General features: G+C 46.0%; 1 protein-coding gene across 1 annotated transcript in view; it reads left to right on the top strand.

Annotated features, from left to right (window-relative positions):
* LOC119967469 (exostosin-1-like) overlaps positions 1–24,470 on the top strand; it is an 822,909-nt gene that overhangs the window by 691,304 nt on the left and 107,135 nt on the right. Inside the window, exon 8 of the mRNA XM_038800037.1 lies at positions 13,211–13,306. Coding sequence (XP_038655965.1) covers positions 13,211–13,306 — 96 coding nt within the window. The remainder of the gene's footprint in view (positions 1–13,210; positions 13,307–24,470) is intronic.

Genomic DNA, 24,470 nt, shown 5'->3' with positions numbered 1-24,470 from the left:
GGAGACCCCAGCCGTGTGCCATTTAGTAATGGTCCCAACAAATGGGAACCAGGCAGAACGGCACTTGCGGGGCGGGGGGGGGGGGGGGGGAGGGGGGTCTCCTAGGCAATCAGAGGCCCCTGGGTGGCTGGTATCTGGCCTGAATGCCACCTAGGCACCTTGGCACTGCCAACCTTGCACCCTGGCAGTGCCATCTTTGTACCCTGGAAGCGCCACCCAGATGCCAGCCTAGCAGTGCCAAGGTTTCCGGCTGATATTTTGCCCATGCCGGGAATTGGGCCTGGGGGTGTCCTGCCCATGTGAGGTGGGTTGCGGGGAGGGCTCTAGGATCACCGACAGGTGAGGTGGGCCGTTGGGTGCATCCGAGAGCTGTGTCGGGGGGGGGGGGGGTGGATTGAAAGATTGGGGTGCCATTTAGAAATGGTTGTCTGATCTCTTCCTTCACTGAGGTGCTCCGCTCGTCGGAACTCGTCAGTGCAGGAAATGCAGCTGAATGTGGCTTTGGCCGGACATTTCCTGTTGAGGCCTGAAAAACAGAGTGCCGTTAGATAGCGGGGCCGGTCTGTGCGCTCCAAGCACTGGGAACGGCACCTCTAATCCTGCCCATAATGGACTTTTTTTTTTGGTTAGATCGCGCCCACAATGTTTTTTCTTCGACTGCTTTCTGTGGTACAGTTCCACTTTCTGGATGAGGAATTTTTTCCTCATCTCAGTCCTGAATGGTTTAACCTGTTTCCTTAGGCTGTGACCCATGTTTGTGGACTCTCCTGCCATCAGGAATATCTTTCCTGCATTTACCCTGTCTAGTCCTGTTAGAATTTTATAGGTTTCTATGAGATTCCCCCTCATTCTACTAAAATCCAGCGAATATCATGCTAACCGATTCAATCTCTCCTCGTACCTCAGTCCCAGCTTCCCAGGAATCAGTCCGGTAAACCTTTTCTGAACTCCCTCCATAGCAAGAACATCCTTCCTCACATAAGGAGGCCAAAATACACACAATATTCTATGTGTGGTGTCACAAAGTCCTGTGTAACTGCAGAAAGACACACCTGTTCCTTTACTCAAATCCTCGTTATGAAGGTCAACATATAATTTGCCTTCTTCACCATCTGCTGCACCTGCATGCTTACCTTCAGTGACTGGTGTACAAGGAAACCCAGGTCTCATTGCACATTCCCCTTTCTCAATCTATAGCCATTGAGATAATAATTTGCCTTCCTGTTTTCCCTATAAAAGTGGATAACCTGACATTTATCCACATTATACTGCATCCGCCATGTATTTGCCCACTCACTCAGCCTGTCCAAATCCCGCTGAAGGATCTTTGCATCCTCCTCACAGCTCACCCTCCCACTCAACTTTGTGTCATCTGTAAATTTGTAGATATTACATTTAGTTCCTTCATCTAATCATTAATATATATTGTAAGTTGCTGGAGTCCAAGCATTCATCCCTTCGGTACCCCACTAGTCACTGCCTGCCACTTGGAAAAAGACCCGTTTATTCCTGCTCTTTGTTTCCTGTCTGCCAATCAGTTCTCAATCCATCTCACTGCACTATCCTATTCCCATGCACTTCACTTTACACACTAATCTCTTCTGTGGGACCTTGTCAAAAGCTTTCTGAAAGTCCAAATGTACCACATCCACTGGCTCCCCTTTACACCAACTCTACCAGTTAAATCCTCAAAGAATTCTAGTCGATTTGTCAAGCATGATTTCCGTTTTGCAAATCCATGTTGACTCTGTCCAATCCTGCCACTGTGTTCCAAGTGCTCTGCTATAAAACCTTTTATTATGGACTTTAGCTTTTTCCCCACTACTGACGTCAGCCTGACTAATACCAATTTATTTCAATTCCTCCCTCTCCCTGTGTTCCCCAACATTTCTGGTACGCTATTTGTCATAGAGTCATACTGTACAGAAGAGACCCTTCAGCGCATTTAGTCTGCACCGGAAAAACTGGACTAAATCTCTTTCTAGCACTTCGCCAATAGCCTTGAATGTTGTGACATTGCAAGTGCTGATCCACGTACTTTTTAGAGGTTGTGAGGTTTATCACCTCTACTACCTTTCCAGGCAGTGCATTTCAGACTCACCTTCTGAGTGAAAGTATTTTTCCTCAAATCCCCTCTGAACCACCCTAAAATTATGTCCCCTCATTATTGACCCTTCAACTAAGGGGAACAGCTGCTTACTATCCATCCTGCCCATACCCTTCATAGTCTTACACACCTCAAACAGGTCCCCCCTCAACCTTCTCTGCTCTAAAGAAAATAACCCAAACTTATCCAGCCTCTCTTCATCGCTGAAATGCTCCATTCCAGGCAACATCCTGATGAACCTCCTCTGCACCCTCTCCAGTACAATCACATCCTTTCTATAGTGAGGCGACCAGAACTGCACACAGTACTCCAGCTGCGGCCTAACAAAGGTTTTGTACAGCTTCAACATAGCCTCCTTGCTCTTATAATCTCTGCCATGTCTGATAAAGGCAAGTGTCCCACATGCCTCCTTAACTATCCTATTAACCTGTAGTGCTGCCATGAGAGATCTGTGGACAAGCACTCCAAGATCCCTCTGTTCCTCAGAGCTTCTATGTGTCCTGCCATTCACAAAGTAATCCCTTGTTGTGTTACTCCTTCCAAAGTGCATCACCTCACATTATTCAGGATTAAATTCCATCTGCCACTGATCTGCCCATTTGACCAATTAATCTATATCCTCCTGTATAACCTTAGACCTTCTTCAGATTAACCACCCTGACAAACTTTGAGTCATCCGCAAACATATCATCTGCCCCACATTCTTATCTATATTGTTTATATATATATACTCTGTTGGACTTTAACCTGATGTTGTAAGACTTCTTACTGTGCTCACCCCAGTCCAACACCGGCACCTCCACAATAAGGGACCTAGCATTGATACCTGTGGTAAACCACTGAACATTGGCCTCCAGTAACAGAAACAACCTTTTACCACCACCCTCTGTCTCCTACCAATAACTTAGTTTTGGATCCAACTTGCCAAGTTACGCTGGATCCCATGTGCTTTAACCTTCTTTATCAGTGTCTCATATGGGACCATATCAAAGGCTTTCCTGAAATCCATATAAAGTACATCAACTGCACTATCCTCATCCACACACCCGATAACCTCCTCGGGAAAATTCAATCAAATTCGTTAGGCATGACCTCCCTCTGACAAAGCCATGCTGATTATCCCTGATCATACCTTGCTTCTCCAAATGGAGATTAATTCTCTCCTTCAGAAGTTTTTCCAGTAATTCCCCCACCATTGATGTAAAACTCACTGGTCTGTAATTCCCTGGTTTATCTCTACCAGTCTTCTTGAAAAGTTGAAGCAAAAAAGCTGTCTCACAATTCTCTGGCACCTCCCCTGTGGCCAGAAGGGAATTACAAATTTGGGACAGAACCCTTATAATTTCCCCCCATTGCCTCCCACAGCAACCTGAGATACAATTCATCTGGAGCTGGGAATTTGTCCATTTTTAATCCTGCCAAAACCTAAAATGCCTCTTCACTCCCTATGTCAAAATGACCTCACAGTCCCTCTCCCTGAATTCTGCACGTATATCTTCCTCCTCCCAAGTGAAGACAGATGTGAAGTACTCGGTTAACACCCAACCAATGTCCTCCAGGTCCCTAATAGGCCTGACTCTTACCCTGGTTATCCTCTTCCCTTTAATATAATTATAGAATATCTTGGGATTCTGACCACCAATGCTTTTCCCTCCTAATTGCTTTCTTAAGTCCCGTCCCCCCGTCCCCCAGCACTTCCTATACTCCACCAAGGCCTCTGTTGATTTGTTCCTTGTACCTGCTAAAAGCCTCTCTTTTCTTTCTTATCCAATCCTGAATATTTCGAGACATCCAGGTTTCTCTGGGCTTGATATTGCTACATTTCACCCTAAAGTGAACATATTGGGCCTGTATTCTCCCCATTTCCTTCTGAATGCCCCCCCTCCCCCTCCCCCCCCCCCCCCCCCATCTCTGCCTTTCCCACAAGAAGCTGTTCCCAGTCTACTTTGGCCAGATCCTGCCATATACTAATAAAATCTGCCTTCCCCCAATCCAAAACCGTTTTTTTTGCAGACCATCTTTCCCCTTTTCCATAACAAACTTAAATCGTACCGTGTTGTGGTCGCTATCATTGCCACTTAGTTCTCCAGAATTAGCTCCAGCACTGCATCATCCCGGATGGACCTATTACATATTAACATAAAAAGCTCTCCTGGATACATTTCAAGAAATCCATCCCCTCTAAACCCTTTGCACTCTGATTATCCCAATTAATCAATGCAATGTCTACATATCTGCTCCTCTATTGCCCACTGACTGATTGGGGGTGTATAATACACTCCCACCAATGTAACTGCCCCTTTTTTATTCCTAGGCTGTACACTCAAAGCCTCATTTGCAGACCTTTCCAAGATATAATCCCTCCTTACTGCTGGAACTGATTCCTTAATTAATAATGCAACACCATCTCCTCTTTTACACTCTCCCCTGTCTCGTCTGAAGATCCCATAACCCGAAATGTTGAGTTGCCAGTCGTGCCCTTCCCTCAACCACGTCACTGTGTTGGCACAATACCACAATTCCACATGACAATCGATGCCATTAACTCATCAGTCTTACCTATAATGCTCCGAGCATTCAAGTAGAGGCCTTCCAACTTCATCTTACTCCCCTGGAGCTCCCTCTGTCTTGATTCCTTTGCAATGGTATGCTGTGCCCCTATTGTACATGCTCTGTGTCCCTAGCCCCCTTCTTTAAACTCCTCCCAACAGCAATAGCCCACTAGCTGTGGGTAGCACAGTGGTTAGCACTGCTACTTCACAGCACCAGAGTCCCAGGTTCAATTCCCGGCTTGGGTCACTGTCTGTGCGGATTCTGCATACTCTCCCCACATCTGCGCGGATTTCCTCCGGGTGCTCCGGTTTCCGCCCACAAGTCCCGAAAGACGTGTTGTTAGGTCACTTGGACATTCTGAATCCCCCCTCAATGTACCGAACAGGCGCTTAAATGTGGTGTCTATGGGATTTTCACTAAATTTCATAGCAGTGTTAATGTAAGCCTACTTGTGACACTAATAAATATTATTATTATTATTAGCAAACCCACCCACAAGGATATGATCCCATTCTCGTTCAGGAGCATATCGTTCCTCTTGTACATGTCCCACCCTCCCCAGACATGGTTATGGTGATTCTGGAATCTAAAATCCTCCCTCTTTCACCAACTCTTGAGCCATGCATTCATCTGCCCTATTCTCCTATTTCTGTACTTGGAGAATTTGTGTCCTCCTTTGTGAATAGAATCAAATTATGTATTTAGTTGGTCAGCCATTTCTTTGTTTTGTCCTATAAATTACCCTATTTCTGACTTTCTTTATCAATCTTCCCCAATCATTTTTTCTTCATATACCTATAGAAGCTTTTACAGATAATTTTTATATTCCCCATAAGCTTACTCTCATAGTCTATTTTCCCCTTATTAATCAATCACTTTGTCTTCCTTTGCTGAATTCTAAGCTGCGCCCAATCCTCAGGTTTGCTGTTTATTCTGGCCAATTTGTATGTATCTTCCTTGGATCTAATATCATCTCTAATTTCCCTTGTATGCCATGGTCTGGCCACCTCTCCCATTTTATTTTTGCACCAGACAAGAATGAACAATTGTTGCAGTTCACCCATGCGCTTTTTGAATGTTTGCTAATGCCTATCCACCATCATCCCTTTAAGTAACGTTCCCCAATCCATCATACCCAACTCATGCCTCACACCATTCTATAGGTAGAATCAGGGGCCTTGTTGCAGAATCAACTGCGCCAATCTCCATCTTGATGAACAATTCTGTCATATTATGGTCGCTCATCCCCAAGAGGCCTCCCACAACTAGTTTGTCAATTAATGCTTTCTCATTTCACAATATCCAGTCTAAGATGGACTGGTCTCTAGTTGGTTCCTCAATGTATTGGTCCAGAAAACCTTTCTGTGCACACTATTGTTACTAAATTGAATTGCTTATCATTGGCAATCATTTAAAAGTGAGCAGAGGGCAACTGAAAAAGCAATAAGGGAGAGAAGATGAAATATGAGTGCAAGTTAGCTAGTAATACAAAAGAAGATAAGAAGAGTTTCTTTCAATATATAAAGGGTAAGAGAGCGGTGTATCTAATTTCTTATTTACTGCCATCCCCAACATCACCACTACAGTTTGTGCGACTAACCAACCCACACTAATGATTTTTGCCCCTTGGTGTTTTTTTAGCTCTACCCATATAGATTCCACATTGTTGGAGTTAATATCCTTCCTCACTATTGCATTGATTTCCTATTTTTTAAATTAAACAAAATTCAATTAAGGGGTAATTTAGCATGGCCCTGCCCATCTTTGGGTTGTGGGGGTGAGACCCACCCAGACACGGGCAGAATGTGCAAACTCCACACGGACAGTGACCCGGGGCCGAGATCGAACCCGGATCCTCGGTGGCATGAGGCAGCAGTGCTAACAACCGTGCCACTGTGCCACCTAATTTCCTCTTTAACCAGCAATGCAACCCCACTTTTTTTTCCTTTTTTTCCTGTCCTTCCTAACCACTGAATGGCCCTAGATGTTCCTATCCCCGGTCACCCTGAAGCCATCTCTTTAATTCCAACTATATCATACACGTCTCCATCTATTTGCTTGATTAATTCAACCACTTTATTGAAAATGCTCTATGCATTAATGCACAAAGCCTTAAGTTTGTCTTTTTAACATTCCTTGTCCCATTCCCATTATTGTTCGCTGTAGCCCTGTTTGATTCTCGACTTTGATTTCTCTATCTATCACTTTTCTTGTACCCCTTTCTATCTTTTGTTCTTGTTCTTGTTCCCCCCTCCTCTGACTCCTACTATCGGTTGCCATCCTCCTTCCATTTTAGTTCAGCTGCTGACTGCCTGTCCTGGTGTCATCCTCTCGCATTCTTCTGTAGCTGTTGCTGACTGCCTGTCCCAGCATCCTCCTCTCGCCCTCTCCCCTTGCTGCTACTGACTACCTGTCCCAGCATTCTCTTCTCGCATCTCTTTGGAATAGTCACTTGACAATCTCCTGGGTGAAACTGGTTACATGGAACCATATGCCAGTATAAAAGAGAATATTAAGGAAGATGTAGGAGAAAATTACAACAATAGCTTGCATTTGTATAACATCTTTAACATAGAAAAACATCCTAGCCGCTTCACAGAAGCAAAATCAAACAAAAATTGATGCTGAGCCAAAGTAGGGCCGAATCTTCAGAGGAGCACCAGTCACCATTGGATTGCCACTCTGTTCCTTTTCTTTGCACTAAGGTGAAGCTCTGCATTTCAGGCCCAGAGTTCCGAACTCAGCCGCCTCTTTCCCCATGGTCAGAGTCATTGAGGGGAGCCAAGCCATACCCCCTTTTTTACGGCATGAGTTGCCATCTTTTGGTAAGTCTTCATTCACTTACAATTGAAAAGCTTGGGGCATTTAAATAGATTATCAGTGTGTCAGTTAATGAGTGTGAGGTAAGTGTGTCGGGCTGTAGGGTGACAGGGTCCTGCAGGGTAGTGTGGTCAGGTCAGATTGGGGGGGAGTCGGGGTGTCCGGAATATCGGAGGGTTGAGGGCGTCTTATGATCAGGGCATCAGGGCATTATCAGAGAGTTGTAAGTGGAGTCGGAGAGTCAGGGAAGGCTGGAGCGCGGGGAGAGTTGGAGGTTTGGGTGGGAGAAGTCAGAGGATTAAGGGGGGGAGCTGTGGAGGGGGGGCTCCATTGTATAGTTACGCATGGTTTTAGACATGGTTTTTTTAAACTAATATTTCCTGGGTAATGTTATGGACGTCTGGTCAACTCTCAACAGTGGTTAAGGTACTGGATTAGAACCATAACATTTTTAAGTTTTATGGTGGTGGAGAAAAGTCGATTTGTTCCAGGAGTGACAACATGAGAAATAGAACTTGGCTATTTTATAAACAAACTTTATTAAAAACAAAAGAAAAATAATACTTAAGCTTTTAAACTTCAACCCTAACAATAACAGATTTCATGTAGTTCTTAACCTAACACACAGGTTCTCATTAAACAGCACTTCAAAAGAGCATCCAGCTCTCATTCCACTTAGACTGGTAGGTGATACATGCATATACAAAGCAATTTTTCTGCTATTAGTGAAGTTCCTTCAGAACCCATTTTGAAAGCCTGTCTCTGGGACAGCTTTCTGGTGATCCCTCTTTGTAGCTTTGCACATCCTTCTCCTGTTCAAACAGGATCCTTTCTTTCTCTCTCTGAGCTCCACCCAGCCCCTCAAACAAGGGTTAGCTCGTGGGGTGTCCAGACTTGAACCTATTATCATTATCTTAACTGTTTTATTTTCCACTCCCGCTTATACAAAAGAACAGCCATGCTATTGATATGCAACTAACCTCCCATTTACAGACAAAAGAAGCCATCAGACTATGTAATGGGCTCATGGCTGGTCAAACAAGTGTCCTGAAGGACAATGGATCTCTAGTGAATTACCCTGGCTGCAGGGGTGTCCTGTGTATTCCCACTAATGAGTTTAAGTCTGAATGATGCAATGTAACTCAGGCCAGGTTGGGCATATCCCTCTGATTCCATGCTAGCAGCTTTCCACTCAGTCTGTTAACCACTAAATTATCTACCCATTTCTGAACCCAAGTTTCTCTGTAACAGTAACTATTCAGATAAATAAATCAGAAATGTCCCAGGTTACTTACTCTAACTCAGAGTTGGAGACTTTTTTGGAGGGTCCTCGGGCACAGGTGAGTTGTCCATCAGAAATTGAAACGCTCTGGGCAATTCCTGCTGAATCCTTGCATTGGGAATTCTGAGGGGTCCATAGTGCATCTTCTGGAGCACATTCAGTCTCTGACCATCCAAAGTCTGAAAAAGCTGAGCCATTTGGTATGGTGGCTAAAGATTTTTAAAGCAGGGCAAAAAGACAAAGAGATTTAAGTGGAAGGACAGAAATGTGGATCCTTTCAGTATGCAGATGGCTAAGCTGTCCTTTTATGATGAATTGGTAGAATGGATAGGAAACTTTGTGAACCTTTAAAGTTCACCATTGCTATACTGGTATTGGCCTGGATTTTTAAATCAGCCCCAAAAAACAGTACTCACTATTCATTACACTTCCAGCTGCGCATTGCCTATTTGTGTGCTTTTGAGCAACAACTTACAATCATTGGGAGTCTCAAGCAGCAAGGCATCTATAGGGGATCTAGTAGCTGTGAGTATATAGGAAGACTGCATATGGGTTAGTAGCCTAAGGTGGTGGCAAGATCCAAAGTTTGTTGAGGCGTGGGAGGGCTTATTGCCAATCCCAGGACTCCTTTCATAGAATCATAGAATTTCTACAGTGCAGAAGGAGGCCATTCGGCCCACTGAGTCTGCATTGTCCCTCTTAAAGAGCAGCTAACCTAGGCCCACTATCCTGCCCTAGCCCCATAACCCCACCTAATCTGTACATCCTGGACACTAAGGGCAATTTTATCATGGCCAATCCACCTAACCTGCACATCTTTGGACTGTGGGAGGAAATAGGAGCAACCGGAGAAAATCCCACGCAGATACGGCGAGAAAGTGAAAACTCCACACAGACAGCCACTCAAGGCTGGAATTGAACCCAGGCCCCTGACACTGTGAGGCAGCAGTGCTAAGCACTTTGTCATTATGCCGCCCGCCCCTTTGTTGAGCAATCCATATGATACCATGTATGGGACAGACCAACCATGCCATCATTTATGTATATAATAAAAAAAGTATATGCAGTTTAGTGCTTCATCTTTAAGTAATGTTCACTGCTCTATACTACACCATTTCCTGACCAAGGAACAGCACGTGGCCTGCTGAAAGACTTGTTGTATTGTCCATCTGCACTGTCCAATAGCAGGTGTCTAAAAACACCTTTGGGTGCTGCTTGTCATTTTTTCCTTCCTCATTTTCAATGAGGACTGCTTTTGGGATACGGGTTTAAATCTCAGCTGGCCGAGTTTAAATTCAATGAATAAAATAAATCGGGGATGGAAAGCTAGTCTCAGTAATGGTGGCCATGAAACTATCATCAATTGTTGTAAAAATGCATCTGGTTCACTAATGTACTTTAAGGAAGTAAATCTGCCATCCTTACCTGATATGGCCCGCATGTGACTCCAAATCCACAGCAATGTGGTTGACTCCTACCTTCCCTCTTCAATGGCCTTGCAAACTGCTGAGATCAAGGGCATTTCGGCATTGACAACAAATTCTGCCTTTAATTGCCAGCAAAACCATTTTCCATGAAAGAATAAATAAAAAATATATATTTGAACATCAACAAGGTGCCTTGAAAACAGTGTAATGGAAAAAATGTACTATAGGTTTTGTGAAGGATTATTTATTTCCAGCATTTAAAGAGTATAACTAACAGCATTTACAAGAATAGAAATTTACAAAAATGGTGTTTACATGAAGATAAATTAATATATGTAAATGTGAGTCTGTACACATTTATTTTTATAAATATTATGAATGCATGTATCCAACGTAAGTGGTAAGAAGACCACACTTGCAAGATTACAGAAATTACAATATCAATCTGACTTTAGAATTTCATAAATTATAAATATATGGGTAACTGGAAACGAGAACCAGAGCTACCTGTCCTGCCCTTTGAGGTTTATTGACATTTTCAATGATTGAAGGAATTGAAGGAGAAGAATAATGCATGTGTAATCAGAAGGGAAATTGCAGTACTCCTAATAAAATTCCCCTATCAACATGGCAAAAACATTTTAACCATTTTTTTATTATTGACCTTTAACTCCTTTGCAGAACAGCATGTCAAATCATTTCTTTGCACCAAGAAATTTGATAAGCTCATCTCATTTATTGTTGTGTCAGGGAGTGGCTCTATATGGAATCCTGTATGTCAGAATCAAGGACCAGCTCACATGCTGATTCATAGGAATCCCTATGCAGCTGCTCCCTTATGTATCTATAACATCAAGGTTATATTAACAGTGGGCTCTGTTGCTAGAAAAGATTTAATAGAACTGTCCTGGGGTTGAAAATGATCAGGAGAAAAATGGATAATCTTTATCTCCGAGTTGTTTATTTTTCCTTTTTAAAACAGCTCTGGGGTGATCTCCTGTTTGAAGTACACACACACATGAACACATACACATACGTGCACACATGGACACGCACATTGATTGGTTCAGTCATCTATATTACTCTGAAATCAATGGACAGTAAAAATGGGATGGTGCAATACAGGCAGCCATTCTAATCCTGTTGGTTTCCAAAGGGATAAGTAAAGTGGTTATTATCCCTACTGCATCCTCCCCTTGAACACCTATTTTCCTCTCCAAATAATCCACATATGTTCAAAGGAAAAAGTAGATTTAAATATTTGGAGGGAATACAATGCTTGACAAGCAACTTCACCTCAGTAAAGCACAGGGTGCAGAAAAGAGAAGGTTTGCAGATCTGAGGAGAAAGAAATGTGGAGTAGCACTAGTTGGAAAGCTCTTTCAAAGAACTGAATAGGCTCTTTGAGGCCAGTTATATCATTCTGACTGCAATCAATGCAGAATCAAAATTCCTGGAAAATGCACCAAATTAAGTATCAAAAACGAAAATCTTCTGTAGGTAGTATCCACCCAAACACCAAAGAATATAATTCTTCACCCACAATTTCCTCGCAATTCTCTCATTTAGTCGCAGCAACCTTGGTGCATTCAAAGTTTCCACAGATCTTCTGCTGCAGATATGACAGCCAATTAGGAGAACTCGGAAGAAGTTCCCATCACTTTTGCCTTTTACATTTTGATGCCTTTTCGATGCCTTTTCAGACTTCCATGTCTGCAACATGAATAAAGGAAAGTTAGGGGTGAAGTTACAAGCTCGTGCCTTACTGCACTTTGTGTAATTACTTATTGATGCATATTCAGGGCTGTTTAGAATTGTCTGTTTTCAAAAGGGTTGCACGGTGGTACAGTGGTTAGCACTGCTACCTCACAGCACCAGGGACCCAGGTTCAATTCTAGCATTGGGTGACTGTCTGTATGGAATTTACACATTCCCCCATGTCTGTGTGAGTTTCCTCCGGGTGCTCAGGTTTCTTCCCACAGTCCAAAGATGTGCAGATTAGGCGGATTGGTCATGGTAAATTGTCCCTCAGTGACCAGGGATGAGCAGGTTAGATTATGGGAGAGAGTGGGGTGGGTGGGGGAGTGGACCAGGGGACAGTGCGCTTTCAGAGGGTCGGTGCAGCTCTGTAAGCTTTTTGTGGGCCAAATGGCCTCTTTCTGCACTATAGGAATTTTATAATTCTATTCTAGAAGGCTGGTAATTCATTTTTTCAGGGTTTCTAAGTTGGCATGTATAATGCTAATTCATGTGGAAGTGAAATTCATGAACGATGTCTGGTTTCCAGTACCTTACTCGAGTGTCTATGTTTCTTGAGTTAACTTAGAATAGGCAACGAGTATTGGCAAGGTATCAATCATGGGGGGAAATTTCAGCCTAACCCAGCTGCATCCAATGTCCATACAAAAGGAAGCAGGAAAATCTCATCAGGTCTGACAGCATCCGTGGAGAGAGAACAGAATTAATGTGACTACACAAATGTGTTTTCCACTGAGAGTTACTGGATTCCAGTCAGAAATGGAAGGCCTGACCGATTTTATTCTCTGGCGACGCAGAGGCAGCAAGACTAGTTGCAATATCTTGACTGGAATCATGACTTGAGATCAACTAGCTTAACACAGCTGGAGACGAACTGGAATCTTTCTGGTCTGTGAGCTTCAGTCCCAGTTAATTTGCCAACTGAACAATCTGAGGAACTGAAAATTCTGTGTAATCTAGTATCGTTTATTTTGATCTAAGATTTTTTAAAATGAAAATGAGCCTTAATATTTAATTTAATTACATTTAATCTTTTTTCTTTAATCTCCTATGCTACCTATAATTTTGAAAACAGTTTGCTTATATTAGCATGTACGATGAATTGACCTGATTGTATGTTTGTGGAAGAAAGCATTAATAGCACTCAAGTTGAAAAATATCTTTTTTAATCCTTGTTTTTCTCTAAGCACTTCATGCAACCGCAAAAGAAAGATGTTTCTCGTTTGAAAATAATATTAACGCATGTACTGATTTTTTTTAAAGATTATAGTGTTATGGAATTGTGATAGATCATTACCACCCAAGAACAAATGGCCCTCTACCCCAGTGCCTATAACTGTAATTGAAGAAGAAAGTAAGGTGAGTCGGTTTTAACATCCTCACAATGTTTATTAAGGATACTTTCTATTGAAAATAATGCACCTTGAGTGTTTTTAAACAAATGGACAATGTAATGTTATACCCAGGGAAAACTACCAGTAAATGTCTATTGTTGTATGACCAAGTTCTCTGGCAATGTAGACAGTCTTCTAGTAGCTATGCTAATAGCTGGAATAGGTTTTGGAGTTACTGTGATTTCTTCCAGCACAGATCAACTTTAAATTAATAGAGCTGTTGTGGAAGACTTGACAGTCTACATGAAAGAAGAGCTGAATCTTAATGGTAGACTGTCAGAATCAATTTGTGTAGAATTCATGCTAAGCAAAGACCTGAACAACAGCCGGTAAATGTGAGCAGGCTAACACAGAGCTATTTGCACAAATAAATGAAAATGTTGCATATGTTCAGTTTCAATTGTTTGGAAATGGACAAAACCCACAAGAAAACAAATCTATTCATGTAATACGAGATTCCTTTTAAATGTAGCATCTGAATCAATTCACTACACAAGATTCAGCAGCAAACCAAAGAAGAATGATGTCCAGATTTCTTGAATTAACTTAGAATAGGCAATGAACATTGGCAAGGCATCAGTCATGAGGGGAAATTTCAGTCTAACCCAGCTGCATGCAACTGGGTGGAACATTTAAGATACTGTGATTATGCTATCACAATTGGACGCATTTTTGTGGATGTTGGTCTACAATAGTGTCCTTTAATTTTATGACCTTTGGAAACAGATTTTCTTTTTGCTGTGTTTGGATACCAATAATCAGCAGTGTGGAGGGCAGACTCCAAATTGGTCAGAAGGTTTCCACATCTGCACAATTTTCTGTCCATTTTGCATGTAAATGGGCCGAGAGGAAGGAATCCAGCCGGGATACACGATATGGCTTCATGCCAAGCAAATATGCCACTCAACTGGGACTGTATCTGAAACAACAAAAATGGAAAATCCCAGCCATAAAATTTTGCTGTAATTCATGTGTCTGTTTGTTATTTTTCTGTGACCTTGTGAGGTGTATGAGAAGTCTATCAGGAAGGGATCTATACTTGTGTTGGGAAATATTAGAAATCAGGGGCCAAATTCTCCGACCCCCAGCAGGGTCGGAGAATCGCCTGGGGCCGCCGAAAATCCTGCCCCCGCCGTGGCAGAGATTCTCCGCCACCCGGGAAGTGGTGGTGGCGGGAATCACGCCACTCCGATCGGCGAGGCCCCTGCGGCGATTCTCCGGCCTGCGATGGGGTGAAGTCCCGCCACTGGGAGGCCTCTCCCGCCACCGAGGTTTGAACCACCTCTGGTGGCGGCGGGATCGGTGGCGCGACCGGGCCCCTGGGGTCCTGGGGGGGGCACGGGACGATCGGAACCCAGGGGGTGCCCCCACGGTGGCCAGGCCCGCAATCGGGGCCCCCCGCTCAGACTCCGGGTCAGTGCCCTGGGTGCACTCTTTCTCCACCACGGCCGCCACGGCCTCCGCCATGGCGGAAGCGGAAGAGAAACCCACATCGCGCATGTGCCGGTGGTGACGTCAGTGGCAGCATGCGCCGACCGGCGAAAGCTTTTTGGCCAGCCCCGCTGCCGGGGGCGCCGTTTTTTTGCGCCAGTCATCTGGTGCCAACTGCTCCGGCGCGGGGCTAGCCCCCAAAGGTGCGGAGAATTCCCCATCTTTGGGGAGGCCCGACCCCGGAGTGGTTGGCGCCACTCCCCTACGCCGGTGCCCCCCGTCACGCCAGGTAGGGGAGAATCCCGCCCCAGGTCTGGATTTAAGTGGGTGTAATTTAGTTTTTCTGTATAACAGGAGTAAAACCGGAGTTGAGTTAATGCCAGACAAAAGTGTTTGTATATGTGGGGGGTTTGGTCAGCTCAAACTGTGCTTCTATTGTGCTCAGAGAGGGTTACAGAGAAAAGTAAGCAAGTTCGGAGAAGTAACAGTCGTTGCTTAGCAACCAGAGGCACCTTTAGCATAGGAAGGCTTTTTGCGTGTAGTTTTAGCTGAATTCATTGCAGTTGGGGCCAGGAAGTGAGCATGTGAACAACTCCCAACTCTGCTAGCAACAGGAAAGCCATACAACAAAGTAATATGCACAAAGGTAAGCTCAAGAGGAACTAAAGAACAGTTAGTTCCACAAACCAGGGAATGGAAAAGAAGCTCCAAGAACATTGAAGTAAAAAGGAACAAAGAGGAACTGCCTTTGGTACAGGATACTGTTCATGGAAGTTAAAGTCCGACCTGGGAAGAGAAAAGCTAATAAGGTTGGTTACAGACAAGCCATATATCTGAAGCAATCATAAGGTTTGGTATCCTTGGGCAAAATTCTCCGACCCCCCGCAGGGTCGGAGAATTGCCCGGGGCCGGAGTAAATCCCGCCCCCACCGTGGCCGGAATTCTCCGCCACCCAGGAATTGGCGGGGATGGGAATCACGCCCCGCCAATCGGCAAGGCCCCTGCGGCGATTCTCCAGCCCGCGATGGGCCGAAGTCCCGCCACTGGGAGCCCTCTCCCGCCGCCGTGTTTTGAACCTCTGGTGGCAGCGGGATCGGCGGTGCGAGCGGGCCCCAGGGGTCCTGGGGGAGCGCGGGGCGATCAGACCCCGGGGGGTGTCCCCATGGTGGCCAGGCCGGCGATCGGGGCCCACCGATCGGCGGGCGGGCAGTGCCGTGGGGGCACTCTTTTACTTCCGCCGCCACCACAGACTCCACCATGGCGGAGGCGGAAGAGAATCCCCCAGCGCACATGCCCCAGTGGTGACGTCAACGGCAGCTGATGCACCGGCGCATGCGCGAATCGGCGAAGGCCTTTCAGCCAGCCCTGGCGGCGGGTGTCAAAGGCCGCTGGAGCCGGTTTGGGCGCCAGTCGGTGTGGTGCCAACCGCTCCGGCGCGGGCCTAGCCCCCAAAGGTGCGGAGAATTCCGCACCTTTGGGGAGGCCCGACGCCGGAGTGGTTGGCGCCACTCCGCTACGCCGGGACCCCCCGCCGGGTAGGGGAGAATTTTGCCCCTTATTTCCAGTTTTTGAAGTTTAAACAACAGAGTTTGTTTCGAATTTTGGATGCATGTTGCAACTCAAGACAAATAAATTCTGAAGGGAGTACTGAAAAACCCGGTGTTGGATTCCTTATCAAAATCAGTGGAATGGAGCTTTGTTTGAAAAGATAGTTGGAAAGCCTAGAGGTGGATTCTTAATGAAAACAGCTGATGGAAAGCATTGCTTGAAAGAAGATTTTAAAGCATGGCTTTTTGAGAGTGGAGATCAGAAACACTTGTGAATTTGAGGAGAAAACTATGGAAATGTGGCATGGGCTATTTGGGTTCAGAGTGGTGTGTTGGGCGGGATTCTCTATTCTGAGACACCCAGAATGCGTTCGGCAATAGGGCGGAGAGTCGGGCGTCGAGGGAAAATCGGAATCGGCTCAAGGTGCCGATCCGAATGTGATGCTCCAATCCCACGATGGCGGTAGGAATGAGGTCAATGCCGCACACCAGCGGTAGCATGGAAATAAATGCACATGGGTCTTAATGACCCATTGCATCGACTCAGCGAGCCTCGTGCCCTATGCTACAGCCTTCACTGATTCTCCATCCGTGCGGCCAGGAATCATGTGGGTATGGATCACTTGGTTGCCTCCTTGTCCCACCACGATGTCCATCACACCAGGGTCACACTGGAAGAGATCATCCAAGCCCATTAGAGGCCCCCCCCCCCCGTAACAATGCACTGCCTCAGCATGCTTCCTGTACCAGAAAGTCCCCAGAGGTATCCCCCACAGACCTCACCCTCCAACCCCCCTCCCCAGAAATAAGATCCCTGTCTGGAAGCTAGAGAGCAGTCCAGACAGGGGCACTGAAAAGTATTACAGTTGTGACACTTACAGCACTATGTGTCCATCCCTGGAAGTAGAGAAGCTGTGACCTGCATCTGGTTCCCATAGATTTATTATCTGCAAGCCATTCCTAGCTTTCTAGTAGTGGTCTGTGATTAATAGCTACTGAAAACCATCTGTAGCTTTGATTTACTCATCTCCCGTCACTGCTCAGTGGCATAAGTGGTGAAACCTCAATGGCACAGATATAAGTTGAGAGGCGATAGATTCAGAACTGAGATGAGGAGGAACTACTTCTTGCAATGGGTGGTGAATTTGTGGACCTCCTTACCCCATAGTAGGGTGGAGTCTGAGTCATTAAATGATTTTAAGAAGGAGATAGATATATTTCTGATAAAAATGTGGAACAGGTAGGGAGGTGGATTTGAGACCAGGAAGAGATCAGCCATTATCTGACTGAATTGCGGAGAATACTTGAGGGGCTGAATTGCATCCTTCTGCTCTCAATTCCTATGTTTGTAACCATTGATCACATCAAATAGAGGTAAGTTCAGTTCAAGCACTAAGTGCATTCCAATCATGCAAGTGTGTGATTTGATTGCACTTACCTCTCCTTAATTTGGTCATGGATGCCTGGGCGGGCCCCCTTATTACAAGGATCACGGGGGGGGGGGGTGTTCTACTATTACAGGTGTCTGGTGGGGGGGGGGGGGGGGAGGTGTAGGGTCCTACTATCACTGGGGTCCCTGTATTACAGAGGTCCCTGGGAGATTGTTCTATCACAGAGGTCCCTGGGGGGGGGGGGGGGGGGGGGGGGCAGATCACCGCCATACTTCAGGGTGAGGGGGGTTCAGGACTGCTTAGTGGTGTAGGAGGGTGTGGACAGCTGCATAGAACATAGAACAGTACAGCACAGAACAGGCCCTTCGGCCCTCAATGTTGTGCCGAGCCATGATCACCCTACTCAAACCCACGTATCCACCCTATACCCGTAACCCAACAACCCACCCTTAACCTTACTTTTATTAGGACACTACGGGCAATTTAGCATGGCCAATCCACCTAACCCGCACATCTTTGGACTGTGGGAGGAAACCGGAGCACCCAGAGGAAACCCACGCACACAGGGGGAGGACGTGCAGACTCCACACAGACAGTGACCCAGCCGGGAATCGAACCTGGGACCCTGGAGCTGTGAAGCATTTATGCTAACCACCATGCTACCCTGCAGTACCAAGTTATTTGGCCGCCTGCTCAAGATGGCAACCCGATAGCGGGATTCCCTGGGAATCCCTCAGATTCTACGCCATGCATAGATTTTCATGGAAGGGACACTGAATTGCTTACCGATTTGCGTTCCCGGGTGATCGTAAACCAGTTGCAATTCAGCCCTGGAGGGCGAACATGGCCTCCCAAACGGAGAACCCAGCCCATTATCTTTGAAAACCATGGGCTGGATTCTCTGATTCGGAGAATATGTGCTGACGCCGGCGTTGGAACATGGGCCTTTTGCGACTGAAAAAATGGCGCAATATGGCCACCGATCCCCCATCTGGTGGGGGGCTAGCAGGCACGCAATGTAGAGGACCCTGCTCTAGCTACTGATACGGCCGGAGAATTGCGGGTCCGTAGCCGCGCATGCGCATGACGGTGGCCTGCAACGGGCGCGCTGTGCATCATGGCACCGGTCGCATGCAGACACGGCCTGCCAAATAGTGCTCCCGTTTGGCCAGGTCGCCATCCCTGGACCAACCCCCAGCAGTGTTCCCAGCCCCTGCCATAGACCCCCCCTGCCCGCGGATGGGCTCTCCCCCGACTGTAGCGGCACCGGACTGAGTCCGCAGCCACCACGCCGAGTTCCCGCCAAATAATAGCATGAGAGACCCACGTGGTCGGGACCTCGGCCCGTCAGGGCGGAGCATCGGGGGGGCATTGTCCTGAGGCCGTTCCTACCGCGTGCGGCATACTGCTAGAGTACACCGCTTTGCAGGGGGCGGAGAATCACAAAAGCAGCTCCGCCCCCCCCCCCCCCCCCCCGATTTCAGTGCCAATGTGGATTCTCTGGCAGGTCGCCGAACGCGATTTCGGCGTCAGAGACCGGAGAATCCTGGCCCATACATTTGTGAAGCTGAGGTGGGAGTATCATAATCAAACTTTTCAGGTTCAATAGTTTTACTTTCTTGTTGTCAAAGACCATCAGCAGTCCTGTGACTCTGTTCCTCCATGTGTTCTTAAAAAATTAAAACATTAAGGCCTTTTGAACCAGGTTCCATTCAGTAGTAACACCAACTGGGTTCATAACAAGGCCACTGCCTTTCACCTGTCATTAGGTCCAACCAGAGCTGGGGGCAGCTGCACTACATAACATCTGTTTCTCCATTTACACCCAAGCAACACTGGATCACAATGGATACCCAACATACAGCACTGCCAAGAGGTGCTTAAGGAGTCACCAAATATAGAAACTAGTCTAATGATGAAAAGGATACTGAAGAAATATTCTTAAATATGGATGGAGGATGGTAATTCTGAATTTTGTTATGATCCTCTTCGGGACCATGAAAATCTGGATACTCTGCAATTAACCAACAGAACTACATCACAAGATTTCACATTTTGAAGAAGAAGTAAAACTTATTGTATATCAAAAATAATTATTTTGGGTGAATAAACAAGCCCCAAAGAATCCCATCTGCACCCCGAACTCGCAACAAAACAAGGTGGCAGCGGACAGCAAATAAAATACAAAGAAGGTTTTAAGAAGCAACTGCAGACATGGCGAGTCAAGAGATCCTTAAAAGCAGGGTGAAAGGAACACATTCAAAACTCAAGAAAAAGTCGGAACAAGCAGGTACAAGCTGAGATACAGACCCAGAGTCTAGACTGCATTCAACACAGACCAGTAGCAACGAGCAGCACAAGCGAAGCAGCAATAATTCTATGGTTTTGTAGAAGCATGGAATCCACATACTACCAGAATTATTTTGAAGCACTGAAGGCTTGCAACAGGCCCAATAGGCAACTGAACGAGGTTGCACAGAAAAGATCAAAAGCATCAGGTCAGTACATTGCTTAGTGCAGTTAGATCTGTTGCTGATCATGTGATAGCAAGGTGAGGAGCGGATGAGGCTTCAATTTTTTAATGAAGAAGTCCTGCAAGCATTTGATTCGTATTTTAGCATTTGCAGCAATTAACAACAACAACAATGATCTTTATTGTCACAAGTAGGCTTACATTAACACTGCAATGAAGTTACAGTGAAAAGCCCCGAGTCGCCACATTCCAGCGCCTGCTCGGGTACACCGAGGCAGAATTCAGAATGTCCAATTCACCTAACAGCACATCTTTGGGGACTTGTGTGAGGAACCCGGAGCACCCGGAGGAAACCCACGCAGACACGGGGAGAATGTACAGACTCCGCACAGACAGTGACCCAAGCCGGGAATCAAACCTGGGACCCTGGAGCTGTGAAGCAACAGAGCAACCAACGCTGTGCTACCATGCCGCCCCAAGTAGTGGCCAGGGTGCCTAATTATGTGGTCTATTTGGATGATGTGGCAGTTTACAGCGACTCAGGGAAGGAGCATGTGGAGCAATTGGAAGAGTTAATTAAACTGCAGTTGGCCGATTTAGTCATCAATTTGGCCAAAAGCGAGCTTGCCAAAGCAAAAGTGACCTACCTAGTGCACGTTGTGGGAGAGGAACAAGTGGTGCCCAGAGTGGTCAAGGTAAGGGCACTAGATTTCCCTGTTCCAAAAACGAAACGGGAGGTTATGAAGTTCCTAGGCATGTGTGGGTTCTATCAAAAATGTGTACCGAACTTCAGTAGCATTGCGTTACCTTTAACCAATGTATTGCAAAAACAAACAAAAATGGTGTGGTAGAGAGAATGCCAAACAGCGTTTAAGAAATTGCGGGCCATATTGGTAAGTGAACCAGTGTTGGCCGCTCTGATATTTCCAAACCCTTTAAAGTGGACACAGATGCCAGTGATCTGGGGGTAGGAGCAGTGTTATTGCAGGATGATGAGTCAGGAATAGAGAGGCCAATGGGATACTTTTCAAAAAACAAAGTTGGTGCCAAAGAAAGTACTCCACCATTGAGAAGGAAGCTCTGGCATTGCTACTGGCATTTCAAGGTGCCCAGGTGGCAATGCCAGCTGGCAAGGGCACTGCCAGGGTGCCTCTAAAACTAGCATCCCAATCTCTTCCTGCACTGAGGAGTTCCAGCATGCAGAGCTACTCAGTACAGGAAACAGGGCTATGTGTGGCCTTGAATGGCCAATTGCAACAAAGTCCCAATAGATAGAGTGCCGTTTCTCTGCGCTTCTCTGGCAGGCACCAGATTTATAAGTAAAATATTAACAAACAGCTTATTTAGAACAAGAGTAAAACATGAACATCGGGCAGCATGGTGGCACAATGGTTAGCACTGCTGCCTCACAGTACCAGGGGCCCGGGTTCAATTCCGGCCTTGGGTGACTGCCTATGTGGAATTTGCACATTCTCCACGTGTCTGCGTGGCTTTCCTCCAGGTGCTCCGGTTTCCTTCCAGTGTCCAAAGATGTGAAGGTTATGTGGATTGGTCATGTTAAAATTGACCCGTAGGTCAGGTGGGGTCATGGAGATACTACTAGGAGCAGGCTGAAGTTAGGATGCTCTTTCAGAAGGTCAGTGCAAACTCGATAGACCGAATGGCATCCTTCGGCACTGTCAGGATTCTATGGTATAATGGAAATAATGGAACAATGGTCTACTAGTCTACTTATTCCCAAAACCCTGTCCCACTCCTGTCCCAGACACATCCAAGACAAACATATGATAGGGGGTTGGGAAAGCATTAAAAATAACAGGGATTGAATGGGTATGAGCGATTTGAGGATCTTCACTACTGAGATTCAGGTCTTTATAGGCGGTGATCTCTTCAGAATGTGAGGTATTGCAAACCTTCGGTGACTTTGGAGCTTTTATGGACTACCATCCATTGGACTGTGGGTCTTCCACTGGGGAATCTCCTTCACACAGGAGATTCAGATCTGTGCAATTCTATCATGCGACCACCAGATGGACTCTCCGTCTCCCTGAGATATTACTGGAGTTTTCTACCTGAGAGTTTACAACAGGTTTTACATCCACTCTGTCTTTCAACTACAGAGACTCTGTGCTGAGATTCTGACTGTATCGTGAAGTGATTTCTCAGACTGAGCTTTTCCCAGCAATTCAGACAGATGATTAAACTGTTACAGACCTGGTGGGAGAACCTTCTCGCAGCCTTTCAAACCAGTAGTTCATTTTGCAGGTCTGGCTTCTGGCTGCAGTCTTTTAAATAGGAGTACCTTTCACGGGTCTGGCTGGGAGCCTCTTAAATCGCCTGGCAGAGAGAAAGCTGAGAGAGAGTGCCTTAAAGCGGCTTTCATAGAATCAACAAAATGGGGCTTGTTTCTCCTGTTCCAGAAGTTTCTGAAAAGCTCCATCAATCCCAAACAAGAATTTGTACATGGCCCAGATTTCAAACGAACGATTGGCTGCTTGCCAAGTCCATCAGCATGACATCATGGGCTGTGCCACAGAGTGTAATGAATCAGAGTGAATTTGACAGATCAGTTCACATAGCAGCTTGCAGCAGGGTGGTTTCAGTTCAAAACCACAAGCCTTTGATTTTTAAAACCAGCCAGCAGGAGAGGCATTAAACAAGAAACACAAAACAGACGAGGATTTTAGCAAGTTACTTACACCATTGTCGCAAGCGAACACCTCGCTGGAGAGCTCCAAGGAGACCACTGTATTTGCGGCAAAGCTGTTATCCCACCCTCCACCAGCACAGAGAGACACACCACTGTGGTGACAGCAGTGCACAGCTTATGGGGCACATTCTGGTGAGCTCCACACAGTTGCTGATATACATTAGGTGGAGGCAGGAATGCCCAGGCGATACAGCAGTCAGTGTACTGCTGGGTCCCAGTCAGATGCTGAGCCACTGAACCAGGTTTACCCAGAGCTGATGCAATTGATTCAATGCGACCATGATGTCAGCGACACTCCAGCACTCTCCAACACTCCATAGCCCAGAGATTACAGACGCAGGAGATAGCACCGGCAATGCGTGGCACTGAGGCCAACACTGCAGGGTGACAACCGCAGTGGTCAGAAGCATAAGTGGTGGTGTTGAAGGTGGTGTCAGTGACGGCCATTGCTGAATCCTAAATAGCATGTCCCAGTTGCTGGGGGAACGTGCCCCAGTCTCACGTGGACCTTGATGAGGAACTGCAGAGCCTTTTATAGTCTTAGGTGGGCATTGCCGAGGCACTCCAGAGCATGTCCCAGACACTGAGGAGTATCGCCAAGGGCATCAATGCCATGCTGCAGACATTGAGGAGCCGCCACATTCTCTGTCATCCGACACACCCAGCCCACACACCGTCAACCGCAACATGTCCCCTAGTCACCAGACTCCAGACCTGTATGTAACGTTACCTGAGCTCTGGTCTCCCTCCCTGGTCCACACAACCACCCTCTGGTCACGGAGATGTTCCCGGTGCTGGGGCCAAGCTCCTGGCTGATCGTATATTGGTTGCGTCCATGGTATTGCTTCCTGCAGTGCTCACGCACAGTGTCCAAACATCACGGTCTGCTTACGGTGCTATTTTTCACTTCTGTTCCCGTTTCAGAATCCTCCCTATGAACCCTACAAAATCCCATGGGCTTTCCTCCCAACTTCCAACATGCTGAACAAATGTGACCCACATTATTGCAATGGTTTCACTTAAGCCTTTTAATCTCACCTTCACCCTGAGTATCTTCGTTGTTGGTCTGAGGAGGGGATCCTGGACCATTCCCAGCTATCTATTCCTTACCCTGGTTACCAGATTTCCTTTCACTCTCCCACTTCCTGTCCTTTTCAAAAATTTGAGGATAACGGAACAATGGTTTAAATTTCTGGATCAGCTCATAATTGTCGGCCTTATTGCTGCTTCTCTAGCAGTCATAACCCTTTGGTCTTCAAAATGGATTCTTATCACAGTAGGAACTAAATTTTTAAATTCCTCCAAGGGAATGATTTCTCTCAGAGTCTCATAGGTGGTTTCAACTCCCAATGCTCATAGCCAACAATTAAAATTGTTCTGCTTAACCCATTCAAATTCCACATAGTCTGTCCTGGTTGTTTCCTTAAATTCTGAAACTGTTACCTCCATGCCTCTGGAACAAATTCATGTGCATTCAGTGTAATCTTTTTTGCCTTGTTGTAATCTTTAGACACCCCCTCTGACAGGGAACATAAACATCCTGCACCGACCCCATCAGTTTACTTTGCATGGGTAAT

This window comes from Scyliorhinus canicula, chromosome 6 (assembly GCF_902713615.1).
Source record: "Scyliorhinus canicula chromosome 6, sScyCan1.1, whole genome shotgun sequence".
Taxonomy (NCBI): Eukaryota; Metazoa; Chordata; class Chondrichthyes; order Carcharhiniformes; family Scyliorhinidae; genus Scyliorhinus; species Scyliorhinus canicula.
The sequence above is the reverse complement of the archived record's forward strand: the minus strand, read 5'-3'. Positions and strand labels throughout refer to the sequence as shown.